The following is a 22,414-nucleotide window of genomic DNA, read 5'->3' on the forward strand; positions in this document are numbered from 1 at the left end:
GTGTCCCCATCCACACGCAGGCCCTGGAACGGGGGGGCATTCCCTGTGCCTCAGTGCTCCTGCCCCAGCCTTGACCCGCCACTGCGACCGCCACTGCCCCTCAGCCCCTTCCTCCTCCTCCCTTCAGCCCCTTCACCCCACTCCCTTCCTTCCAAGCCCGTCTCCCACCTCAGCCCCCCCCGAGCACCCGCAGCCCAAACCCCTCCTTCCCTCCCCTCACAGCCGCCTCCATCTCCCCCCTCCGCCTGCGCTCCTCCTGCCGGCAGGGGGCGCTGCCGCAGCGCGGGCTGCCCCTTGGCGGCGGGGGCGCCGCTCTCTCCGCCCGCGGGAGGCGGCGGGGCGGGCCGCGGGCTCGGCGTGAGGCGGGCGGCGGGGCCGGGCGCGGGGAGTCGCGGCCCCGCTGGAGCCGGCGCGGGGCCTTGCGGGAGCAGCATGGCCGCCAGCCTGTGGATGGGGGACGTGAGTGTCCGGCCGGGAGCCGCGCGGGGGGCTTTGTGCGGCGGGCAGCGGGGGCGGCCTGGCCGGAGGGAGGAGGGAGAGCAGCGGCCGCGGCTCCGGGGAGAGCGGGGTTGGCGTGCGCTGAGCGGCGGGCACCCAAACACTGATACCCGCACACTGACCGGCTGATACCCGCACCCTGACACCCGCACCCTGACCCCGCGCACTGACACCCGCACACTGACACCCGCACACTGACCGGCTGATACCCAAACACTGACACCCGCACCCTGACACCCGCACCCTGACCCCGCACACTGACACCCGCACACTGACACCCGCACACTGATACCCGCACACTGACCGGCTGGCACCCACACCCTGACACCCGCACCCTGACACCCGCACCCTGACCCCGCGCACTGACACCCGCACACTGACACCCGCACACTGACCGGCTGATACCCAAACACTGACACCCGCACCCTGACACCCGCACCCTGACCTCGCACACTGACACCCGCACACTGACACCCGCACACTGATATCCGCACACTGACCGGCTGGCACCCGCACCCTGACACCCGCACCCTGACACCCGCACACTGACACCTGCACACTGATACCCGCACACTGACCGGCTGGCACCCGCATACTGACACCCGCACACTGACCCCCGCACACTGACCGGCTGACACCCGCACATTGACCCCGCACCCTGACACCCGCACCCTGACACCCACACCCTGACCCCGCACACTGACACCCGCACACTGACACCCGCACACTGACTGGCTGACACCCACACATTGACCCCGCGCACTGACACCTGCACACTGACACGCGCACATTGAACCCCCACACTGACCGCCTGGCACCCGCACACTGACACCCGCACCCTGACACCTGCACATTGACCGGCTGATACCCGCACATTGACCCCGCGCACTGACACCCGCACACTGACCAGCTGATAACCGCGCACTGACACCCGCACATTGACTGGCTGGCACCCGCACACTGACACCCGCACACTGACACCTGCACACTGACTGGCTGATAACCGCACACTGATACCCGCACATTGACACCTGCACATTGACCCCCGTACATTGACTGGCTGGCACCTACACACTGATACTCGCACACTGACCCCGCACACTGACTGCCTGGCACCCACACACTGACCCCCACACACTGACCGGCTGATAACCGCACACTGACACCCGCACACTGACCGACACCCGCACACTGACCAGCTGGCACCCGCACACTGACACCCACACACTGACCAGCTGGCACCTGCATGCTGACTGACACCTGCACACTGACCGATGGACTGCCACCCTCGCACTGACTGACTGATACCCTCCCGCACTGACACCCCCCTAAGCTCCTGGAGTGACCGACCCTCTCCTGTGCACGCTGGCAGGCTCACAGGCTCACACCCAGTCGGAGGCTCTGACCCCAGCCCAGCGCACTGGTGAGCAGTTACACACCCACAGACACAGTCAGACACACACACACACACACACCAAATGACCCTAGTCGCACCCGTGGCACTTACACCGGTGTCCTGGCTGCCTGTGCTCACGCTGGTGCACACTAATGTGCGCTCGCTCTTTGCTGGTGCTGTGTTAGGCACTTACACCCTCACATGCCTGTGCGCTTGCATGTGTGCAGGGTTTATACACTGCTTGTGTGCTTGTAGGCACTTGCATGCTCATGGTCAGACACTGAGGCTACCACTTACACCACTTACACATGCTTGTGTTGCTCAGGTTGCACGCTTGTGCGCACACTTGCAGGCACTCATGTGCTTGGATGCGCCTACCCAAGAGTATCCCTCACTACACCCCGCTCACTGTGGGTGCACTCACACACTTGGAAGGATTTGCAGTCTTCTGCACGCACACACACTCGTGAGCACTTACACACACAGCAGCTCCCTCATTCCTCCCTGCTTGTGCACCTGCAGCACGCTCACACTCACAGATGCTTGTCTCCCTGCCTGCTCCCATGTACGCTCACAGTGACACACACCACACAGTGTCCCTTGTCCGCCCTTCACTCGCACTCCACACACCCTCATACTCCTGTGCCTGTGTCCCTTCCCCTTTGCACTGTGCACACACACTTTCATACATGTATGAGTATGAAACACATCTATACATGTATGAAAGTATGTGTACTCACCCCCGGCGCATAGCACCCACCGCACTCTTGTCTGCATGTGCTCACATCGTACTCTAGTGCCCGCACTGCCTGTGTCTATGACTTTCACACTGTCATACTCACAGTCCCACCAGGGTATCGTGGTGTCCTTGCTGCCTGCCACTTGCTGCACACACCTACTCAGAGCCAGGTGTGTGCAGTTACACCAGCGTGTGCAGTTACACCAGCTTGTTTCCATGTTGCCTGTTACCTGCACACACACCTTCCTCCTCACAGACCCACAGCAGCACGTTGCCTGGGCCTGCCTGCACACACGAGTACCCTGTAGGCTTCCTCAGTCCCCCTCACATGTGTGCGGGGTCGCTGAGGATCCTGCTGGGTGCTCCTCTCATACGCACTCACACACTGCGTGTGTTGCACACACTCACTGATGCATCAGGGAGTCTTTCACTGCCTGCTGCTTGTGCAAGCAGATTCCATGGAGTTTGCTGTTTCCCTGTTACTCAGACAAAGGGTTATCCACCACCTCTCCACCATTAAGCCATCTTTTCCAGTTACCACTCTCACGAGCAGCCTGTGGCTCTTTGTAACATACACAGACACAGCTAGCAGGAGTTACCTGTTGCCTTTATGAGTCTGGCTTTCCTGTGCACACAGCACACAGGATCACCCTCTGCACTGCACATCTGGACAGAGTAGTGCTGCTTCCTGCTTCTGGCACACGTAGCAGAGTCACTTCTGCTTTGCACTCCCACTTCCACAGGGCAGCTGCCACCTTTTGCACATCCTGGTGGGTGCAGTGTGGGTACTGCACAAGCCTCTGCATTCTGTCACATGCACCGGGTACCTGGCAGACACCAACGTGCTGGAGGGCTGTCAGCTCCCACGAGGACATCTGTCTGACTCACACAGGTGTAGAGATACGTAGAGGTGTATAAATGTACAGATGCGTGCAGCGCTCTCCATCAGGATGTCCCCTGCACAGAACCTTCATTTCAGTTAGCTCCCTCAGCACTTTCTGTTACAGAGAGGCATCCTTTTCCCTCAGTCCCTTCATAGAATCTCAGCCTGGTTTGGGTTGGAAGGGACCTTAAAGCTCATCCAGTGCCATGGGCAGGGACACCTTCCACTGGACCATGTTGCTCCAAGCTCCATCCATCCTGGCCTTCCTCATATATTTGCTCCAAGTTGCAGCACTGTTTCATGCTCTTCGGACACTGACACCGTACAGACACCTCCTCTTCAGCATGTGCACTCACTGCCCTTCACACACCCTCTGACACCCCCCCCGCCACCCTGTCACCCATGACAAACACACGGTCAATGTACCCAGTTATAGGTTCCCCCTCTTGAGTCCTGCCCTGCGTATCTCGTGTTCTGGGAGGTAGACAAAGCTCGGCAACCCCCTGCCCAGCTCCATGGGGACTGTTACCTGCCACATGCCACCCGCTCCTCATAGCACCCCAACAATGCTGGCCCAACCTCGGTGTGCACACAGAAGGAGCCTTGCCACCTCCTTGTCCCCTCCTCCATGTCCTGAACGCTCAGTTTGTTGCTGTATGTTTTCTGAGTGGCTTTTGTCCTTCTGTGAAAGCTCCCTGTTCTCTGAAATTCATGCTGTCTCTTGGGTTCCACTTTGCAGACTGTTGAGCCTGGTTCATGCATGCCTGCTGGTTTTGAGTGGCATCGACCCTCTTAAATGAGTCTTCTTTTTGAAGTGTAAGGGTAAAATCCTTCTCAATAATGTTTTAACTGCTTAGGGGGACATTGACACAAAAATTCTCCTGTTTGTCGATGCCTGGGCCTAATTTTTCCTCTCTTGCTTTTATAGCTGGAGCCATATATGGATGAAAACTTTGTTTCAAGAGCCTTTGCCACCATGGGAGAGCTCGTACTGAGCGTAAAAATCATTCGAAACAGGTTGACAGGGTAACTGTTTATGCTTGTTCTCAGTTTGTTCTACCAATGGAGTGAGCCATTTGCCCTCTGTGTGGTGTCACTGTGGTCCTGTCAGCATTAGGGTGATTGTCACATTGAGCTTTTCACCGGGGCTGCCACCAATCTGGGTGCATGGTGGTAGCAGTGGAGAGACCAGTTGCTGGCTCTTTGACCATCAGCAAGCCAAGGTTGAGCCCTCGTGCTGCAGCACTTCAGCACTTGTTCAGAGAGGTGTACAGTGCCAGACAGGCTCTCTTGGAGTTACACTGCCTGTAACTGGGCTGAAAGCTTCAATGCTGGCCTGGCGTTCATCGTGGCACTAGTGTGTGGTGCTGGCAGAGGTGGGAATTCTGCCTTCTCTGTTCTTGTAGATGTTGTCATTCCAGTTTCCAACTGGTTGGGACAATTGGGTGGGAAAACTTCTAGTGAATGAGAGCAGAAACTAAGCTAATTGTGAGCCAAACTATTTGACATGACTTACTGGTAAGTAGGGGCTACCTTGACTTGAGATCAAGATTCCTTTGCTGGCTTCTTTTCGGGAGCTGCTGTCTATCTTTTGAAACAGAAATGGTCCCAAGTATTGCGACTATAGCAAACTCCCTCCTGGTTATGTGAAATGTGTTTTAAATGTGAACTCTTTCTCTCTCCTGTGTCCTGTGTTCAGAATTCCAGCAGGCTATTGCTTTGTAGAGTTTGCAGATCTAGCTACTGCAGAGAAATGTTTACACAAAATCAATGGAAAACCGCTTCCTGGGGCTACACCGGTGAGTAACTGGAGTCAGGCAGTTGAGAGCCATGACTAGGAAGGAATAGATAGCACCAGAGCTGTATTTGGAATGGTTACAGACAAATTCAATAGTTAGCAAACTGGGATTCTCCTTTTCTTTCTAGTTAAAGTGATGAGCATAAAACTGCAAAAGTTCTTATGCAGAAAAGTGTTGGAAAACCCACTCATTTATGTGTGAATGGGATAAAATCCAGGTATAGATCTGGTGTGGTGTGAGGTTTTCTGTCTTCTTGTCTTTTTGAACCTTTTTGCTCTTACCACAGTTGTACTAATGCGAAAGAACAAGTTAAAAATAGATTGAGTATCCCTTCCACAGTCCTCCACAGTCTCTCTCCAGTTGTAGCTCCATCTTAATTTGTCTCAGTGTGTAAGTTCTTACATATGTACCAGATGAACTTGGGAGTTCATCCTGAGTTGTGAGAAACTTGGATTTGCAAGAGAAATGTGACTTTTAAGCCTTGTATTATTCCTGACCCTTAGCAAGCAAAAGTTACTCCAAACTATTTACAGTGCAGAAGGAGCTAGGCCGTTGTGTAACTGCAGCATGTAACAAACGTCTTGGATATGTAAAAGGTAGTTAGGAGGAAGAACAGTCACCGAGGCTAATTTTAGGCTGTTGACTTCAACGTGGAGTAGATTAAAATGGGATGGCTGACACAGCTGCCCGTTGTACCCACAGGAGCTGGCTGCAGGAGCTGGGATGACTGCTTCCTAAAGCAGCTCTAGAACCACCTCAATTACACTGGGAGGTAGTCAAGTAAATTTATGATACCTCTTTCAGTGTATTTAATACCCTGAGCAGGAAAGTGGGAAGTTCAGGTTCAGCCTTTTGGTCAGCTTCCTGAGAGGATGGCGGCCCCATCAGAAGGGGTAGATGAGAAGCCTGGAGGGATTTGTTTCACCTGCCCTGTTTAATACTCAAATCAGAGCCCATGATTAAAGGAAGTTAATCTTCCTCAATGCCTTCTTAGTCACCAGAGAGACAAAGAGAGCAGCTCCTGCAAGGAGTAAGACAATCACTGAAGTTTAGTTTCAGGAGTAGCCACAGTTTAATTCCAAACATGGTGGTGTGTAGAGGGATGATGTATGTAGCATGTGTTGGGAGCTACAGATGTCAGCGAGCCAATGCAGGCAGCCAGAATCAGTGTATTGTGTTGTTTCCTAATTGTGTGGCTTCACACAGAACATCTGAATGCATGGATTCATTTCTGCCTTGTTTCAGGCAAAGCGATTTAAACTGAATTATGCAACGTATGGGAAACAGCCTGATAACAGGTAAATGTTCAGTATTTAATATCAAGTTTGCTGATTAATGCCTCTGTATCATTTGCCTTGCAAAGGGTATTCAAAACACACAAACCTACAGGTTCCTCAGTGCCAGTCTTTAGCAGAGGATGGGTAACCTACGCTGCCTGTTGGGTTTATGCTTTGCTTTCTGTGTGGCACAGCAGATGGGTCAGGAGTGTCTTTGAAGTGTTTAAACTCTGTAGCACCGAAGTATCTCATTTGTGTATTATCATTTAAGATCAGTACGTTGGAAATAGCAAATTATTAATGAGACCTTAATGTTTTCTTGCCCTGTTGGATACCCTGACATTATCTTTCAGTAGCAAGCAGTAGTGAATAGATGGGTTGTGCTGCTTGAATTGACTTGAAACACAATGTCAATAACAATTCTAAGTCACTGAAGCAGCTTAGCTGGTAACACTTTGAATTATCCATTAGATGCTCTTTTAATATCACTTCTCTCTGCAGTTCAGGCTGTTAGCTGTCACTCAGCATGCCTCTTTGGTTTGTGTCATTGTGCTTAAGGAGTTTTCTCTTGGTTTCTTTAGTCCAGAATATTCCCTTTTTGTGGGAGACCTGACTCCTGACGTGGATGATGGCATGTTATATGAATTTTTTGTTAAAGTTTATCCCTCATGTAGAGGTGGCAAAGTCGTTTTGGACCAGGCAGGAGTATCCAAGTAAGTCATCTTTTAGTCATTCTTCTCTTTCACTTCACATGCAGCAACAGGAAAAATACAGTGCATTAAGGGAAAAAGCATAGTTCTATAAGCTTAGAACACAACATTCTTGGACGTTCAGTTACAGTGTGCTTGGGTTCAGACAGTCCCCACAGCATCCTGTCACTCAGTGTGTTGGCAGCATGTTACAGAACATGCTCAGAATCTCTCCTCTTTCTCACACAAGGTTCAGTCTTAGCCATGTTGGTTTGAAGGAATCTCTGGAGGTCTGTGGTCTGACCTCCCACTCGGAGCAGGATGGCTGCCACCTTTCAATCAGGTCAGCCAGGAATTGTGCGGCCTGGAAAACCTCCCTGGATGGGGATGATACCACCTCTGAGCAGCCTATTCCAGAGGTGTGCAACATCCTTAGTAATGAAGTCCTTCATATACAACCTGAACCTCTTGCAGAGCTGCTCAGTCACTCTCTGGCTGCTCAGTATCATGCTGTTACTGCCACCTCACCTGAGACCAGCACTGGATGGGCTCCGAGCACGTCCTCCTCAGAGGTGTAAACCCAGTGGTTCTTGTTTTGCTTCAGTCTCTGCCTACAAAAGAGCTGTTGGGTGATGTGAGTCGGGCCAACAGCTGGGCTTTGGGAAGTGTTGGTAAGTGCAGGCCCCAGGGAAGGGGAATCTGTGGCAGCTCTGGAAGTGGGGAAGGAGCAGGAACTTAAAGTCCTATTGCTGGGAAGAGCGAGGCTATCTCCCCTAGCAGCACCAGGGTGTTGCTGCCAGGGGCTTTGTTGTGACTTGTGCAGTTACTCAAAGCTGAGGCAACTGCAAGTGTTGGTGTGGTCTGAGAGAGGAACCTGGGGCTTGTGGACGTGCCTAGTGGTAGATCGGGAAAGCTTCAAAGCACCTTTTCCCCAGCACCACTTGTTGAGGCAAGAGAAGAGCCTGATGCCCTAGAACTGTGCTGGCCTCTGCTTTCTGATGAGGGTGCAGCATGGGGGGGCTTCTCTTAACTGCAGGGATAGGACAGAACGTCCTGGCCACAAAGAAATGCTTTCTTGGTGGGTTTTCTTCTGTACTAAAACCTGGTTTAGCTACTGGTGTGCAATAAACTGTCTCCCTTGCTGCACCCAGCATCTGTTCCTATGCACTACATCCCACCCTTTGTCTGTCCCGTCTCTGGTTTGGAATTGCCAGTCTTCCTGCTTTCACTTACTCCTGGTCCCATCCAAAAGGCTGCAGGAGTTCATGCCCATCATGGGGCAGGGACAGCTCTGTACTAGCTGCCAGTGGGGACCTATTATGAGCAGTACATGATGTGTACGTGATGCCACTTTCAAAAGAGCATGTTACGTGGTGTTGCAGAGTTCCCACAGAAGAGATAATGTGCTGTAAATGTACACCCTTGCTTACAGCCCGTGCTTTTCCCCAGGTAGACAAGCCCTTACCCTCCCAGCCTCCTTCCTTCACCCAGATGGATTCCTCTTTCCCTCCCACACCTATGTCTTTGATCTTTCTGCTGCAGGAGGCAGCCCAGCCCATGCTGGGATCCTGGCGCTGCCCTCTTGGGTGCTGTTGTATTGCTTCTGACTCACTACAGCAGCAGAAGCCCACGCAAAGGACCTTTGGGGTTGGAGGGGAATTCATATTGGCTGTTGTGCAGAGCTGCCAGCACCACAGTGCAGGATTGCTGCAGTCCAGGGCTTGCTGGCTGGGTGCTAGCCCTGTTCCAGTTGTGCTGTCAGAGCAGGCTTTAGCAACTTGATGTTAAGAGCTTGTTTTCAGGTCCACTCTTGAGAACACCAGTGGGGTTGTGCCATTGTTCAGAGTAATAAAAGCCTGTTTGAGTGTTTTCCTGTTGCAAAAAGGACTTGATTAGAAAGTCTTAGTCAATCCTACACGCAAGTGATGTTCTCCTTCACAGTGGGACAGTTTTAGCTATAAGCAGTGCCTCTGTTGTGTCAATCCTGTGCTGACTTGCAACCATGTAGATTATCTGTATCCTCCTGGTGCAGATCTGAGGCTTTGCTACTGTTCATGCATTTCAACACGGCTTGTGTCAGCTTATTTCCAATTCCTCAGAATCCACTGCTACAGCACCCTGTGCCAGTGCCTCTGCACCCTCACAGGGAAGAGCTCATCTCAGCCTCCACTGGCAGGTTAAAGACATTCTCCTTGCCCTGTCCCTATATCCCTTGTCCAAAGCCCCTCTCCAGGCTTCTTGTAGCCCCTTTAGGCACTGGGAGCTGCTCTAAGGTCTCCACTAAAAGCAGGGACAGCCCTAGTGAAAGCATTCCTTTTGCTGTGTTCTTCAACACCTATTTTGCCTTCCCTGTAAATACCTGTTTTTAAGTGGCTTCTTTTGCTGTTATTTCATTGGAGCTGTTCTGTATCTCTGCAGAGGTTACGGGTTTGTGAAGTTTACGGATGAGCTGGAACAGAAAAGAGCCCTGACTGAGTGTCAAGGAGCCGTGGGCTTGGGCTCCAAACCTGTACGCTTGAGTGTGGCTATACCAAAAGCGTGAGTATAAGAGCAGGCAGGGGTTCACTAGAGCACTGTGAAGTGAAACCAATGTCTTCTAGTGCTTTGGCTACAATTCCTGGATGTTTCCATCCCAAAGTGAAGGAATACCCAGGGAACAATTAGCTAGAGTATCAGAATGCCCAGGATTCCCAAAGAATTCTAATGTTAGCTCGAGAGTTAAGCATTTAACACTGTTTTGAATTGTATACGTTATTAAATACACACACACTATTTAAATCTGATCATTTTTTAAAGTATAATGTTCCTTTGTGTTAAATTGCAATTGTCTACATCTGCTTCTTGATTTCTGGGTAGCAAAGCTCAATGACCTTGCTAATTCTGTGATAATGTCTACTACATGTAAGTCTTTTGGGGCAGAGATTAACTTTGTTTTCTGTGTTTGTTCAGAACCTGATACAATGAGATCCTGCTCTGACTTGGGGCTCGTAGCACTAGGGTAATACGAATCATAGTAATTGCTCCCTATTTGAATAACATTTAGGTTTTCAGGCACCTCAGAAGTCTTGGGGGGATGAGGAAGAGAAAAAGGGGGTGTATCGTGGTGAGAAGATTGCTGCCGTTTCCCTCCTCCTACTTCTCGCTAATTTCATCATTAGACATAGCTTGATGTGTGACATACTTCCATTTTCAAACAAGATCTGTCATCTCATTACTTTCCCATCTCAATAATCTGGTGGGATTCCTAAGTCCTTGGAGAAAAGCTGCCACTTGATGGCAGGGAAGGGGGGTTTCAGGCAACATACAGGCTATTTTAAATGGGTTTAAGATTAAGTATTTATTTCTTTTGTTATTTGTAGTCCTTTTTACTTTATGGGCGTTTCCAGCTCTGTGCATTGATGAACACATTCAGAGAGCCTGGGGTCAAGGAGTCATTGCTTTAAGCTTCTGCACAACAGTGGCAGAGGGAAGAGGGTTTTGCCCGTTCTTGCTAAAGAAAACCCCATTCCTTTTGCAAGGCTCTCAGTCTTTAACTCTTCTTGTAAAGCAAGACTCAGTACCTGGTGGTAGGAAGCTGCAGAGCACTTCACTCCATCCTATTTATCAGAAGGAAAAAGGGACCCAAGGATCTGGATCATGGTTCAGGATTGTTGTAAACTGAGGCTCCTAGTCCTGAACTCTTCCCTTCACAAAGGCAGGAAGTGATACTACGTTAACTCATAAAGAATGAAAGCAGTTAATGAAGATGAATATGGGAACGGGCATTAATTGAAAGCATTTCTTTCTTCCTGCAAATGTATGCAAATGATAAATGCTGCTGCAGTGAATTAAAGACTGAATTTGCATGTTAAACTAAGCCTTGCCTGTGCACCATAGATACAAATCTCAAGCTCTTTCATTGCTTTTTACCTGGTTCATTCTTGGCAACTTAATTCCTGCTTTTTTTCTTTTTTTTCAAGTAATCGTGTGAAAGCCATGGAGTACAACCAGATGTACAACTACAACTATAACCAGTATTACCAACAATATCACAGCTACTACGCGCAGTGGGGCTATGACCAGAACACGGGCAGTTACAGCTACAGCTATCCCCAGTATGGATACACCCAGAGCACAATCCAGGTAGGGCAGTGTGACATACTCACTCTTCAGTGCTCTGTCAGCACAGAAACACCCCATAGCTTACAAAACACTAATGGGTATATTTCATCATCAAGCTCCAGGGTCTTAATATGAGAAAAGAAAAGTGTTTAGCACACCCTGGTGTGTACTGTTGCCTTTTTGGGGGGAGATATTGCTGGGACTGGAAGAGTAGAAAGGTCTGGAGGACACAAAGGGTCTCTTAATAGAGTTGTCATGGTAGAAAGGTTCTCTTGATATGGGCAGTTTTAGAGGGTAGAACAAATGAGGACACCTACCCTACTACATCACAGGCACAGAAACTGCTGCCTCAGAAGTTTAGTGTGGGCTGGTTCAGCCTGGAGAAGAGATGGCTCCTTACAGGGTGACCCTAGAACAGCTCCAGTGCCTAAAGGGGCTGCAGGAAAGCTGGAGAGGGGCTTGGGACAAGGGCCTGTAGGGCCAGGCCAAGGGCAATGGCTTTAACCTGCCAGAGGGGAGACTGAGATGAGCTCTTAGGCAGAAGCTCTTCCCTGTGAGGGTGCTGAGGCGCTGGCACAGGGTGCCCAGAGAAGCTGTGGCTGCCCCATCCCTGGCAGTGTTCAAGGCCAGGTTGGACACAGGGGCTTGGAGCAAGCTGCTCTAGTGGAAGGCATCCACTAGACATCATCATTGGATGAGCGTTAAGGTCCCTTCCAACTCAAACCACTCTGATTCTATTCTATGATTCTATGATCTCCCCCATGGAGTCTGTTGGGAGTAGAATACAGGGCTTATGTGTGAAGAATTCTGTTGACATCAGTCAGCTTTAAGTCAGTATGTGACAGCAGTGATCAGCAGGTGATGTCTGTAAAAGAAAAGGTAAATCTCTGCTGTCCTAAGGGTTTCATTTTGCCTTGCAGACATATGAAGAAGTTGGTGAGGATGCATTGGAAGGTAAGTTTCTCAAATTCTATATTGAAGTAGTCTGTTCTGCACAGGTTAGAGATAGTCTTTCTCAGCTTGGCCCTTCATTTCACTGTATGATGTACCTTCATCTTTGAGTAAATCTGAGGTCTGAGAAAATCTGTGTCCTTGTTTTACAGTTGCTGCTCCTAGTCTGAACCCTGTGAGGACTGAAACTAACTCCCCCAGCACTGAGATTTTAATCTGCCGTAGTACTCAAACCTTTATCCTTTTTTAAAGTGTTTCTTTCTGTTATGCTACAAAAAACAATGGAGGTATTTGATTTTCCTGTAAAATCTCGGAATTTAGAAGCCAGGATACTTCACTGTGGTTTTAGCTTAAAAAAGAAATCACATCAGTTAGCACAGTGATCAGGTACTTCCTTTAGCAGTCATTGGGCCACGAAACCATATTGGTTTGGATAAATGTACAGCAGTTTTCATTTATTAATACAATAAATAATCAGTTCCACATGGCTGTCTTGAGTGGAATATGCACTGTGTAGTGTAGCTTATTCTTCATGTGGTGACAGGAGAAAGCAGCTGGATCCTTTACAGGATCCATAGGTATCAGTATCGACATCAATGAGAAAGCCCTGAATGGCTTTTAAAAGCATTTCAGGAGGGGTTTTCTTGCTCTGAAACACACCAGTTCTATAGGTGGACTATCTCTGAGGTGTCTTTTCTCATCCATTAAATGAACAAGTTGAAATTTGGAGGAAAATGAAATAATCTATCACCAGTGTATCAGTTCTGGACTGTGCTCTGCTGCGATGTGTTACGACACGAAGCAGCTAACGCCACACGTGTTTACAAGCCTTTTATTCCTGAGTGCTTGATAGGTTTTCCTCCAGTCAGCTGGTTGCTTCACACTGTGCTAGTCACTCACTAACCTGTGTGATTGTGCTGCTCTGATAACCTGAGCTGCAGATTGTGGGTGTTGCTCGGTGAGCTTTACATCCTCCAAATGGTTTGGGGAAGATGATGAGTCAGTGATTGGGAAATGCTGCAGTAGCAGCAGGATCGTGCCCTCTGCGTTCCTATCCGGCTCCAAAATGCTTTACAGACATTTCTTGCAAACAGCTGTCAGCTCGGGGCTGTGTTCACGTGTCATTCACTGGGTGTTGCTGCCCCTCTTTGGGTTACTAACTGTGAAATGCTTTGAGATGTCCGAGGCTTTGGCAGACGAGCTCTGGTGACTCTTGTTGCAGCACCTACGGTCCCCAGCCATCCCCAGCAGCCACTCTGACCCCGTAGTGGAGGGAGCAGAACGGACCACGTGCCTGTGCCTCCACTCCGCCACTTGGCAGTCGGTGCCTTAGTGCTCCCCACCTTCTTTGGCAGTTTAAGTGGCTACCCTGGGCTGCGAGGTGCAGGTACGCGTCCTCTCCGTTCACTCTGCTATGGGGGCATCGCCACTGCAAAGAGGGACGTACTTGGATGGTGTGGTTTCTTAACGCGTTGCAGAAACGCGTTAAGTGGTCAGGCTCACGGTTGGGCAGGTGCTGGGAGTGTTTTGTGACTCTCCCCAGCTTTGTTTTACTCAAACTAACACGTTCATGGGGTGTGGGTTTTCCTTCCTAAAGCTTTTGGTATGTGACCTCTTTGTCTTTCCTCCTTTAGATCCAGCGCCTCAGCTAGACGTCCATGAAGCAAATAAGCAGTTTATGGAACAGAGTGAAGAGCTCTATGATGCCTTGATGGACTGTCATTGGCAGCCTTTGGACAGTGTCTCTTCAGAGATTCCAGCCGTGTTATAGCCTCAGGCTGAGGCACTGTGTCTGTGTGACAAGCCTGCCAGCGTGCTCCAGACTGTTAGTGCTGCACCAGGACCCTGCAGTAGTGAGGGGTGGCCCTTTCTCCACCCAGGTCTGTTACTCGAAGTACAGGAGGACTGTGGCCTTCCCTGTATGGAATGAGTATCATAGGAGCATCATGGTAAACTTTTATTCATGGGGAAAGTTAGAACTGCAACAGTTTTATTCCTTTTGTCTTGAAATGAACTCTTATTTGGGAATTGTAATTTATAAACTCTCAGCGAGATGGCACAGGGGAAAGACTCTACTCCAACGTCCAATAAAAAAGTTGGTCTTTTAAGTAAAATCACCCTTTGCATTTGGTTCCTGCCCATCTTTCTGCTTTGCTGCCCATTTAACCATCTTCAGTTCTCTGATCCAACTCCCACGAATGGGTTCTTTTAAGGAATCATTGCTGGATACCACTGACGTGTTGCACAGTGACCGGGTAAGGTTGCTGTGACTTGAGGATGGGGAAGAACCACGTAGATGAAAGCTTATGTTCTCTTTGAGCTAGCACATGTAGAGCTCAGTGTTCTTAACCTACCTGAAGAGCTTTTTGGAGAGTAAAGACAGAAAGGAGCGTTGTAAAACTACTCCAGACCGATGCCTCCTATCTGGTGATGTCTCTCACGTTTGCCTTGCTTCTCCACTTGTCTATAAGGAAACAATTCCCCAGCAGCCAACCAGTTTAAAACATGTTTACCAGCAACCTTCTTTAAACCTTATTTTGTGTCTCATGTTTCATTGTGGATGAAAAATGGTCTCATTGAGATGATGAGATTTCCCTTCCACTGTCCTGTCAGAGTGAACCTGGTGAAACTGAAGATCCTGCAGCAAAAACGGGTCAAAAACGCTGTATTGTGCAACAAATTGTTGCTGCCCTGGAAAGCAGTTTTTTACTGGATGTTGTATAAGCTGGATGGACAAGCAATATTATTTAAGCTAAGATTATGTTGCATTAGAGGTGAAAGCAAAAAATAATCGCACTTCTGTACATGTTCTAAGCCCTTCCCAGGCTTTTGTGCCTTAAACTCTTGGAGAACTAGGAACAAAAACTACCTGCAATAAATGTCTATCCAAGAAATCGTTTGGTAACTGACATTGCTGCTGCAAAGCAGTTCATTGCCTCCCTGCCCATGGTGAGGCAGAGATTTGCCACGAGATTTCAATACTTTCATAAAGCCTAACTCTGCTGCCCCTTTGTGTCCATAGTTGTGATGTATTTGTCAGTCTGCTCTTCTTAACTGACTGCGGTGGTTGAACGTGCTGTGGCTATGAGAGGAGCAGTGGTGTGATACAGGTGCTGAATGACTGCAGGCTCCCTGTGTCCTCTTCTGCTGTGAATTCTTCCCTCCTGCTGTGCATCTGACTGTGCTGTGGGCTGTTACCCATGTTACCTTCAGTTGCTCTGAATTTAAGGAGATGAATGTTCCCTGCCTTTGCTGGGAGCCTTTCAGAGATGGAGGAGAGCAGAGTGCTTTGTTTCTTCTGACTGGAGCTGCTCAGCTCAGAGGATGCCCCTCTTCTTGAAAAGGGCATTTCAGAGGTGATGTAAAGGGGGTTTATGTTCTGCTGTTAACGGCTTTCTAGGTCGTTCCATTCCTGTGCTGCAGCAGTGCTACCCTCGTGCCCAACCGTCATAAGACTGTCTTGTCCATCCAGATTTTAGCTTTTATAGTGCAGCCCTCATTATTTGACCTGAAGCCATGCTTCCTTTATCAGTATAAGTTTATGCTGTGCTTCTAAGGCTGTGTAATATTCCCTGGTGCCCAGATAAGCCATCTCCATCCAAGCTGGTCTCTAAAGGACAGCAGAGCAGATTAGCACAGAACAGTGACCCTGTGGCAAATCATTTTGCTCTCTGCTGTTGTTTCTGTGGTGGAAAGCTGGTCATGATTGGTCCAACCCATCATAGTCCCCTAGTTTCATAGAGTGGTTTGGGTTGTACCTTAAAGCTCCTCCAGCTCCAACCCCTGCCATGGGCAGGGACACCTTCTGCTAGAGCAGCTTGCTCCAAGCCCCGTCCGAACTGACCTTGAACCCTGCTAGGGATGGGGCATCCCACGTTCCAGCAGAGCTGTGTATAGCCAGACCCTTGGGCCCTTCCCTAGGTGTAGAAAGAACAGTTTGGGAGTACAGAGGCCAGCAGAGGATACCCACCAACGCCTGTTTACTGTTGCTGCAGAGCTGAAAATAGCTCCTGCATTTCTTTTTTGGAGCGAGGGTTGACGTGAGGCTTTGGGCCACGTTTCCTTGATGCAGGAGCCAGTTTTGGGGGGTTGTTTGTGAGACTCTCAGCCAACGTTCTGTTGAGCTGTTAATCTCTCCACACTGTTTCCTGTGGATCACATACTCATCTTCATGTTCATTTTCAGCTCCTGGCCGTCATTGCAGCATCTGAAGCACAGAAGAGACTTCTATGTGGTGCTACAAACCCGTCACCTGCAGTTTGTAGAGTTTGTGCTTTGGAATCCAAGTCAAACAGAGTGTGGGATTCTGCTGCTCGTGGATGGCTACAGGAAAAGCTCTGATTAATTGCCATTTAACCTAACACCAGATGAAAGACAAGGACTCCGTGTAGTAAGGTAAATCCTGCTTTTATCTTTACGTGCTAAAGACGAAATCCAAAGCAGATGGTATCACAGCTCAGGGGGCTTATGAAATTTTCTAAAATTACATTTAAAAAGGTAACAGAGGGGAGACCGTGATGAGATCTGAGGCAGAAGCTTTTCCCTGTGAGGGTGTGGGACACTGAGATGGGATGCATGGAGAAGCTGTGGCTGCCCCATCCCTGGCAGTGTTCAAGGCCAGGTTGAACAGGACTTGGAGCAACCTGCTCTAGTGGAAGGTGGGGGGCTGGAGCTGGATGAGCTTTAGGGTCCCTTCCAAACCAAACACATCTGGGATTCTATGATTCTGTGAACATTGCATCAAAACATGCAGTGGAGACGATGAAATACTCTGCCTTTCAGCATGCAGCATTTACTAGTAATTACAAGAACACTTCCTACATTACTTGATGAAGATGTGATGATCCAATTTAGATTCCTCTCAGTTTGCTGGGATTACTGTTGGAATTACATAGACTAAAAAATGCTGGGCCAAGTGCAGAGCTGGAAAGATGTGGGTGTTCCTGTTGGGCATGAAGCAGGGGTGGTTTCCAAAGCAGAAGCTGCAAGGCTGTGGGGTGGACTGTTGCCATTGCATGTGTTTAATTCCAAGCTTGACATAAGCAGTGGGGGTGGCCTGTGAGGAATGCTGACCAGTAGGATGAGGAAGGAAAGCATTCCTTTAGCTAACATGGCTCTGCACCAGTGCAGCCCAGTGTGTGGGTTGAGAGCTCTGATAGGAATCAGTGATGATGTTTTCCATGTGTGTCTGAGTAAGAAAATTCCTGTTGCTTGGGCCAGTTTCAGGAGATGGTTCCTATCCCACACATCAAGAAGTACCAAACACCCTTTGGTATTTCTCTGAATCCTTCTCAAGGAGCAGAGATGCTTGGCTCTGATCTTTGCATACTCAGTTTCTCAACACTGGCTTTCCTCATGCCCAGCTTGTGCTAAACAAGACCTGAGAGGAATCTCTGCCTCCCAGGTTTGCTCTCTGCATCTTGTGAAGCATTCTGGATGCACCAGCTTCTGGATTTCATTCCGTGCTTCTGCTCTAACGTTTCCAGGCTCAAAGCAATGGTAGATAACACAGGTAAGGTGATAAGTGATAGAGCTGTTCATGGCAAGGGCTTGGCTTGTCCCCGCGGCACGCAGGATTCCTAGGGAGCACAGCAACCCGCTTGGATTACTGATTCATCCTTGCTTTTCCTCAGGGTTAGCTCCTCACAGAGCACTTTCCTGCGGGATGTCTGCTCCCCCCTGTCTGGTGATGGGAATTGCAGCCTCTTCCATAGAGCAGGAGCATCTCCCAGTGCTCCCCATCCTGTGGATGCTACCAAAGAGACTGGCATGAGGCTCCCAGCCAGACCAGGAGGTTTCATCGGGGCCTCCCCAGTGCAGGCATGGGATTTTCTCTGCTCCTCTTTGCAACTCCATCCACCATCTCATGCTGGGTTGAGGTCTATTGAGCATCACAGGTTTGGGGCGTTCACCCAGCTGGAAGATTCTCTTGCCAAGCACTTGATGTCTACCAAGGTTTGGATTTTTGGGAAGGGTTTCTTTCTTTTGCTATGGCGATCTCCCAGTTTCTGGCCTGGGATTTGACAGGGAGATTTCGAGGTTCCCTTTGCACGAGTGCCAAGGAGAATCCAGGACACTCAGGGAATGAATGCCTTGTGACTTGGCAAAGCAGCCACAAGATCCATGCAGGAGGTGGAGGATGGGACCAGCTTTGACCAGGGCTGTCTTTAGAAGAGCTTGGCCACACACGGGCTGGGGCTCATTTCCAGGCTTGTGCTCTAAATGAGGACCAGGTTGAACTGGTTGCTAACCTGGCATGTTTGGGGGGGGGGTGACCAGCTCCAAGGGCGCTTCCTGAGCGCTGTGAATGGTTTTCATCTGTGTCCTTTGCTCAGGTTTAAAACTAATTGTTGTTGCCCCTCATCCTTTCTGCTCTTTCCCCAGGCTCAGGGGCAGGAAGCAGTCTCCGGCTTCTCAGCCCCATTTCTCCTGGAGGCTGTGGCATCAGCACCTGCAGGAATTCCAGCAGTTGCTCCAAACCAGTTGGTTGTAACCCTTTCCATTGATGATGGATCATGAGCCAGGAGCCCAACAGAAGGATTGCTTTGGCAGGTAGGCTTTTGCTTCCAAGAACTTTCCTTCCATTCCCCAAGGGTCGGGTGTGCTCCCCAGCTTCTGGAAGGAAGGAAGGAAGGAAAAACGTGTCTGCTGTAGGACAATATAGGTGCTTCCATCCCCTTTGGGGAGAGCAACCCCATGTGGGGAGGAGGAGAGGGAATTCCTTGTGCCTCCCAGCCTGGAGGCTGCTCAGGTGGGCTGGGGCGCGTATCAAACCCAGCCTTGCTCTTGGGCTGGGGCATCCCCTGCTGCTGCGGGGGCAGAGGGGAGCCCTGAGCCCCTGGGGAGGGCCCGGGGGTACCGCAACGGAACGAACTACAACTCCCATAAGGCTCTGCGGCAGGGCCCAGCCCCAGCGGCCAATCAGCCCCCGCGCTGCCGCGCTATAAAAGCCCACCCCACGGTGACTTCCGCTTCTCTCTGCGATGGCGGCTGCGGTGGCGGTGGGGCCTGCGGGACGGCCGCCATCCGCCTTCATCTGCCCTCATCCGCCCTCATCGGCCGCCATCCGTCCTCATCCGCCCTCATCCGTCCTCATCCGCCCTCATCCGCCCTCATCCTCCCTCATCGGCTGCCATCCGCCCTCCCCGCGGTGCTTCGGGGCCCTCCCATGGGCTATGGAGGGCAGCGCGGCCGCCGTAGGGCTCCGCTCCCGGTTGCAGGGGCGAACGATGGCACCGCGGGTGAGTGACCGGAGCGGGCTGAGCTGAGAGCCCCGCCGGGGGAAGCGGCTGCGGGGCGGGGGAGCCCGGGCCGGCCCTATCGAAGCTGCGTCTGTCTCGGTGCCGTGGCAGATGCAGTCAAAAAGGAGCCGAGAGCGAAGGGTTTTCCTCGACGGTCGCCGCTCCGTTTGAGCCAACGTAACCGAGCGGCAACATGGCAGGAAGGCACAGGGGCGTCCGGCGGAGGGGCTGCGGGAGAGCTGGAGAGGGGCTTCGGACACGGGATGGAGGGACAGGGACAGGCCAAGGGGCAGGGCTTTAACCTGCCAGAGGGGAGGCTGGGGTGGGATCTCAGGAAGGAATTCCTCCCTGTGAGGGTGCTGGGTCACTGGGATGGGGGGAACAGAGCAGGTTTGGCTGCCCCATCCCTGGCAGTGTTCAAGGCCAGGTTGGACACAGGGGCTTGGAGCAAGTGGAAGGTGTCTCTCGTTGCAGCTGGGTGGGCTTTAAGGTCCCTCTATCATCTGTGTGAAGCTCAAGGCTCTGTTCTTCCCCAGCAGCATCCCAACATGGAAGGCGATCCTAGGGCATGGGATGGTTGATGCCCAGCTCAGCCTTGGACAGGTGAGATGTGCAGTCCAGGAATCTCCCATTGGGAATGGGGCTGCCTTCATGGCCCCCCTGGCCTGAGCACCAGGTGGTGCCAGCGTGGGGCTCACTGCAGGGGCTGTGGATCCTCCACAAGCTCATCCTGCAGACAGGGATTCCCTGTTCCTAATACGAGGCATGAAGAACTGCAGACCCCCTTGGTTCTTGTTCTGTCGGTGTCATGCATCCCTTGGGATAAAGGGACTTCTCTGCCCAGCATTGCTGGGGCAGAACCAGGAACCAGACCCGATCTGAAGCTGCTGGATCCCTCCTGCTGCTCGGAGCCATCCCAGCCTTTGGTGGGGAGCTCAGTGCTGCCTGGGCATGTTCATCCAAGAGCTGTGGCTCAGTGCAGTGGCCTCAGCTCTCCAACAACATGCCAGAGCAATGGAAGGTCTTTGACTGCTGGGCTTCTCCTGCCCGTTGCTGTCACTCGCCCCTCCTATAGACCTCCAGGAATGTGGGGTGTACCCAGCAGTCTGCAGCCTGCTCCTCATTTGGGGGTGTTCTTGTTCCTCCAGGGTCATTTGGCTGCTGGATGATGACCGTGACCTGCCGGTGCGTAGGCCTCAGGTGAGAATGGGATGCCCTCATTCCAGGCTCTCATGTCCCGTCCCTCCGGATCCCTTTCCCATCAGATCTGAATACCGATCTCGTGGTCGAAAAAGGAGGAAAAGCAACATTCCGGCTGGTCTCATCCTGTGCTGGTGCAGTGCTGCTGGGAGAGGGGCCAGTCAGAAGACAGCCTGTGCTGGTGTTCCTTTGGGAAGGCTGGGGTGGGAGTGAGCATGGAGGAAGGTGGGGCACAGCAGGAGGCTGGGGTTCACCTGGGCTGGATCTGATGCCTCAGTTCCTGGTGGGCAGCATCCCACCAGCGTCACGTCCTCACTGGGGCTGGTTTTAACAGGAATTACTTGGTGGAAAAGAGCTGCTGAGCCCCTCGCTGTGGGGAAGGGATAGGCTTTGCCTGCCTTAGGGCCTGCATCGTGGGAAGCTGACGTGGAACCGGGTGAGTGTCCCTGGTGGTTTGAGTGGGATCTCACCAGCCCTGGGGGGGGGGAAGGGATGGTTCAAGCTACCTCTGCCCCTGCTGGAAGTGGCCACTCAACAATCTGGGAATGATGGGCTTTGTTAATTGGGATCTTAACTGGGCAGCCCTCTGGGTACAGCCTGGTCCGTGATGATCCTTCCTTTGGAGACTGCTGGATGAGTCCTGCGGATATGGGGCTGAGGCCAGGCATGAAGGAGCCAAGGGATAGATGGGAATCCTGTGGCACCAGGAGCTGCTGCCCTTCACAGAGCTGTGTTATCTGTTACCCCTCTTCAGGTCTGCATGGAGCTGAGGTGGGAGCTGGTCCTTGAGGGCTGCAGCAGCTCTGCAGAGCCACATCCTGGCTCCTTCCTGAGCTCCACTCACTGCACCCACCAAGAGGGACCCTGCCTGGCTCCTGCTGCAGTCCTGCATGGAAGGACTGGAGTTTTCCAAGGAGAAGAGCTTGGAGGGGAGGGTCTGGGTATGGAATGTTGGAAGGTGAATAAACAATCACACGAAGCTTGCGCTGTGTCCTCTGTGCTGGGGTTCGGGTTGCTGCTGGGGCACCTGCATCCTGCTGGGATGAGCCCTAAATCCTAATGGCTTCTTCCACCTGATGCTTCGAGGTGGGTTCCCGTTGGTGGCTGGGCATGGGGGTGCCTGGAATGGCACCGGCATGGACAAAGATGACACCTTCAACGTTGCCAACGTCTGTTGCCCATTCCCTTAGGATGGAGAGCAAAGAGCCCCAGAGCTGTTGCAGGGAGGAGGGATTCCCCGTGTCCATGCAGCCCTTAAAGGGGGACACATCCCCACTGCACTCTGGGCTCTCAGGGGCTATGGAGGGACCCCGCAGGTCTACTCTGGAGCCCCCAGTCTGGTTGGGGGACCCAAAACTCCCCAAGGGAAAGGGGCCGAGGGGCTGTCAGGTTGCTGAGGTGACCCCCAAACCTCACCAGCACCCAGCCCTGGGGCTGCGTCCCTGCAAGGGTTATTTAAAGCCTTAATGTGGGGGCTTTGAATAACTAGCACCTCCCTAAAGAGGTGGATTTAATGAACGTGAGGCTATTCCACACTAAATAAAGGCTGCTCTGAGCACTGGGACACATCAAGATTCAACCCATGGCATGGAACAACATGGTTTGTGTTGGAAGGGACCTTAAAGCTCCTCCAGCCCCAA

At 51.4% G+C, this 22,414-nt stretch overlaps 1 protein-coding gene, 1 long non-coding RNA gene and 4 other non-coding genes across 9 annotated transcripts; all 6 read left to right on the plus strand.

Annotated features, from left to right (window-relative positions):
* The first annotated feature begins 317 nt into the window (after positions 1-317).
* TRNAU1AP (tRNA selenocysteine 1 associated protein 1) lies at positions 318-15,337 on the plus strand. Of its 4 annotated transcripts, none has more exons than XM_061480299.1 (10): positions 323-459; positions 4,256-4,338; positions 4,445-4,542; positions 5,216-5,315; positions 6,561-6,613; positions 7,174-7,305; positions 9,700-9,819; positions 11,241-11,403; positions 12,303-12,336; positions 13,968-15,337. In XM_061480299.1, exons 3-10 carry the CDS (start codon positions 4,457-4,459, stop codon positions 14,102-14,104), a joined length of 825 nt encoding a protein of 274 aa, XP_061336283.1. In that variant the 5' UTR covers positions 323-459; positions 4,256-4,338; positions 4,445-4,456; the 3' UTR covers positions 14,105-15,337. The 4 variants fall into 4 exon arrangements, with proteins under 4 accessions (XP_061336281.1, XP_061336284.1, XP_061336283.1 ...); XM_061480298.1 differs by having other exon boundaries at positions 4,256-4,332; XM_061480297.1 differs by lacking the exon at positions 4,256-4,338 and having other exon boundaries at positions 318-459.
* Positions 15,338-19,642: 4,305 nt separating this feature from the next.
* Positions 19,643-19,786, plus strand: LOC133262001 (small nucleolar RNA SNORA16B/SNORA16A family). Its single transcript, XR_009741196.1, has one exon. It is a non-coding gene; the product is annotated as a small nucleolar RNA SNORA16B/SNORA16A family (small nucleolar RNA).
* Positions 19,787-20,017: 231 nt separating this feature from the next.
* On the plus strand, positions 20,018-21,751 carry LOC133283430 (uncharacterized). Its single transcript, XR_009747797.1, has 4 exons — positions 20,018-20,177; positions 20,723-20,774; positions 21,109-21,210; positions 21,529-21,751. It is a non-coding gene; the product is annotated as an uncharacterized LOC133283430 (long non-coding RNA).
* Positions 20,522-20,651, plus strand: LOC133262002 (small nucleolar RNA SNORA44). The gene has a single exon (XR_009741197.1). It is a non-coding gene; the product is annotated as a small nucleolar RNA SNORA44 (small nucleolar RNA).
* Positions 20,815-20,947, plus strand: LOC133261992 (small nucleolar RNA SNORA61). Its single transcript, XR_009741188.1, has one exon. It is a non-coding gene; the product is annotated as a small nucleolar RNA SNORA61 (small nucleolar RNA).
* Positions 21,371-21,440, plus strand: LOC133261997 (small nucleolar RNA SNORD99). The gene has a single exon (XR_009741193.1). It is a non-coding gene; the product is annotated as a small nucleolar RNA SNORD99 (small nucleolar RNA).
* Positions 21,752-22,414: the final 663 nt, after the last annotated feature.

This window comes from Pezoporus flaviventris, unplaced genomic scaffold (assembly GCF_033815535.1).
Source record: "Pezoporus flaviventris isolate CSIRO_AGI_PZ_B2104156 unplaced genomic scaffold, CSIRO_AGI_Pfla_v1 ptg000176l, whole genome shotgun sequence".
NCBI classification, from domain to species: domain Eukaryota; kingdom Metazoa; phylum Chordata; class Aves; order Psittaciformes; family Psittacidae; genus Pezoporus; species Pezoporus flaviventris.

What these genes read in the sequence shown, in the direction of transcription:
- TRNAU1AP (XM_061480297.1), top strand. Translation starts at nt 433, where the DNA reads ATGGCCGCCAGCCTGTGGATGGGGGAC. An exon ending in ATTCGAAACAGGTTGACAGG is followed by an intron (nt 4,543 to 5,215) that starts GTAACTGTTTAT and finishes TCCTGTGTTCAG; the next exon opens with AATTCCAGCAGGCTATTGCT. An exon ending in GGGAAACAGCCTGATAACAG is followed by an intron (nt 6,614 to 7,173) that starts GTAAATGTTCAG and finishes TGGTTTCTTTAG; the next exon opens with TCCAGAATATTCCCTTTTTG.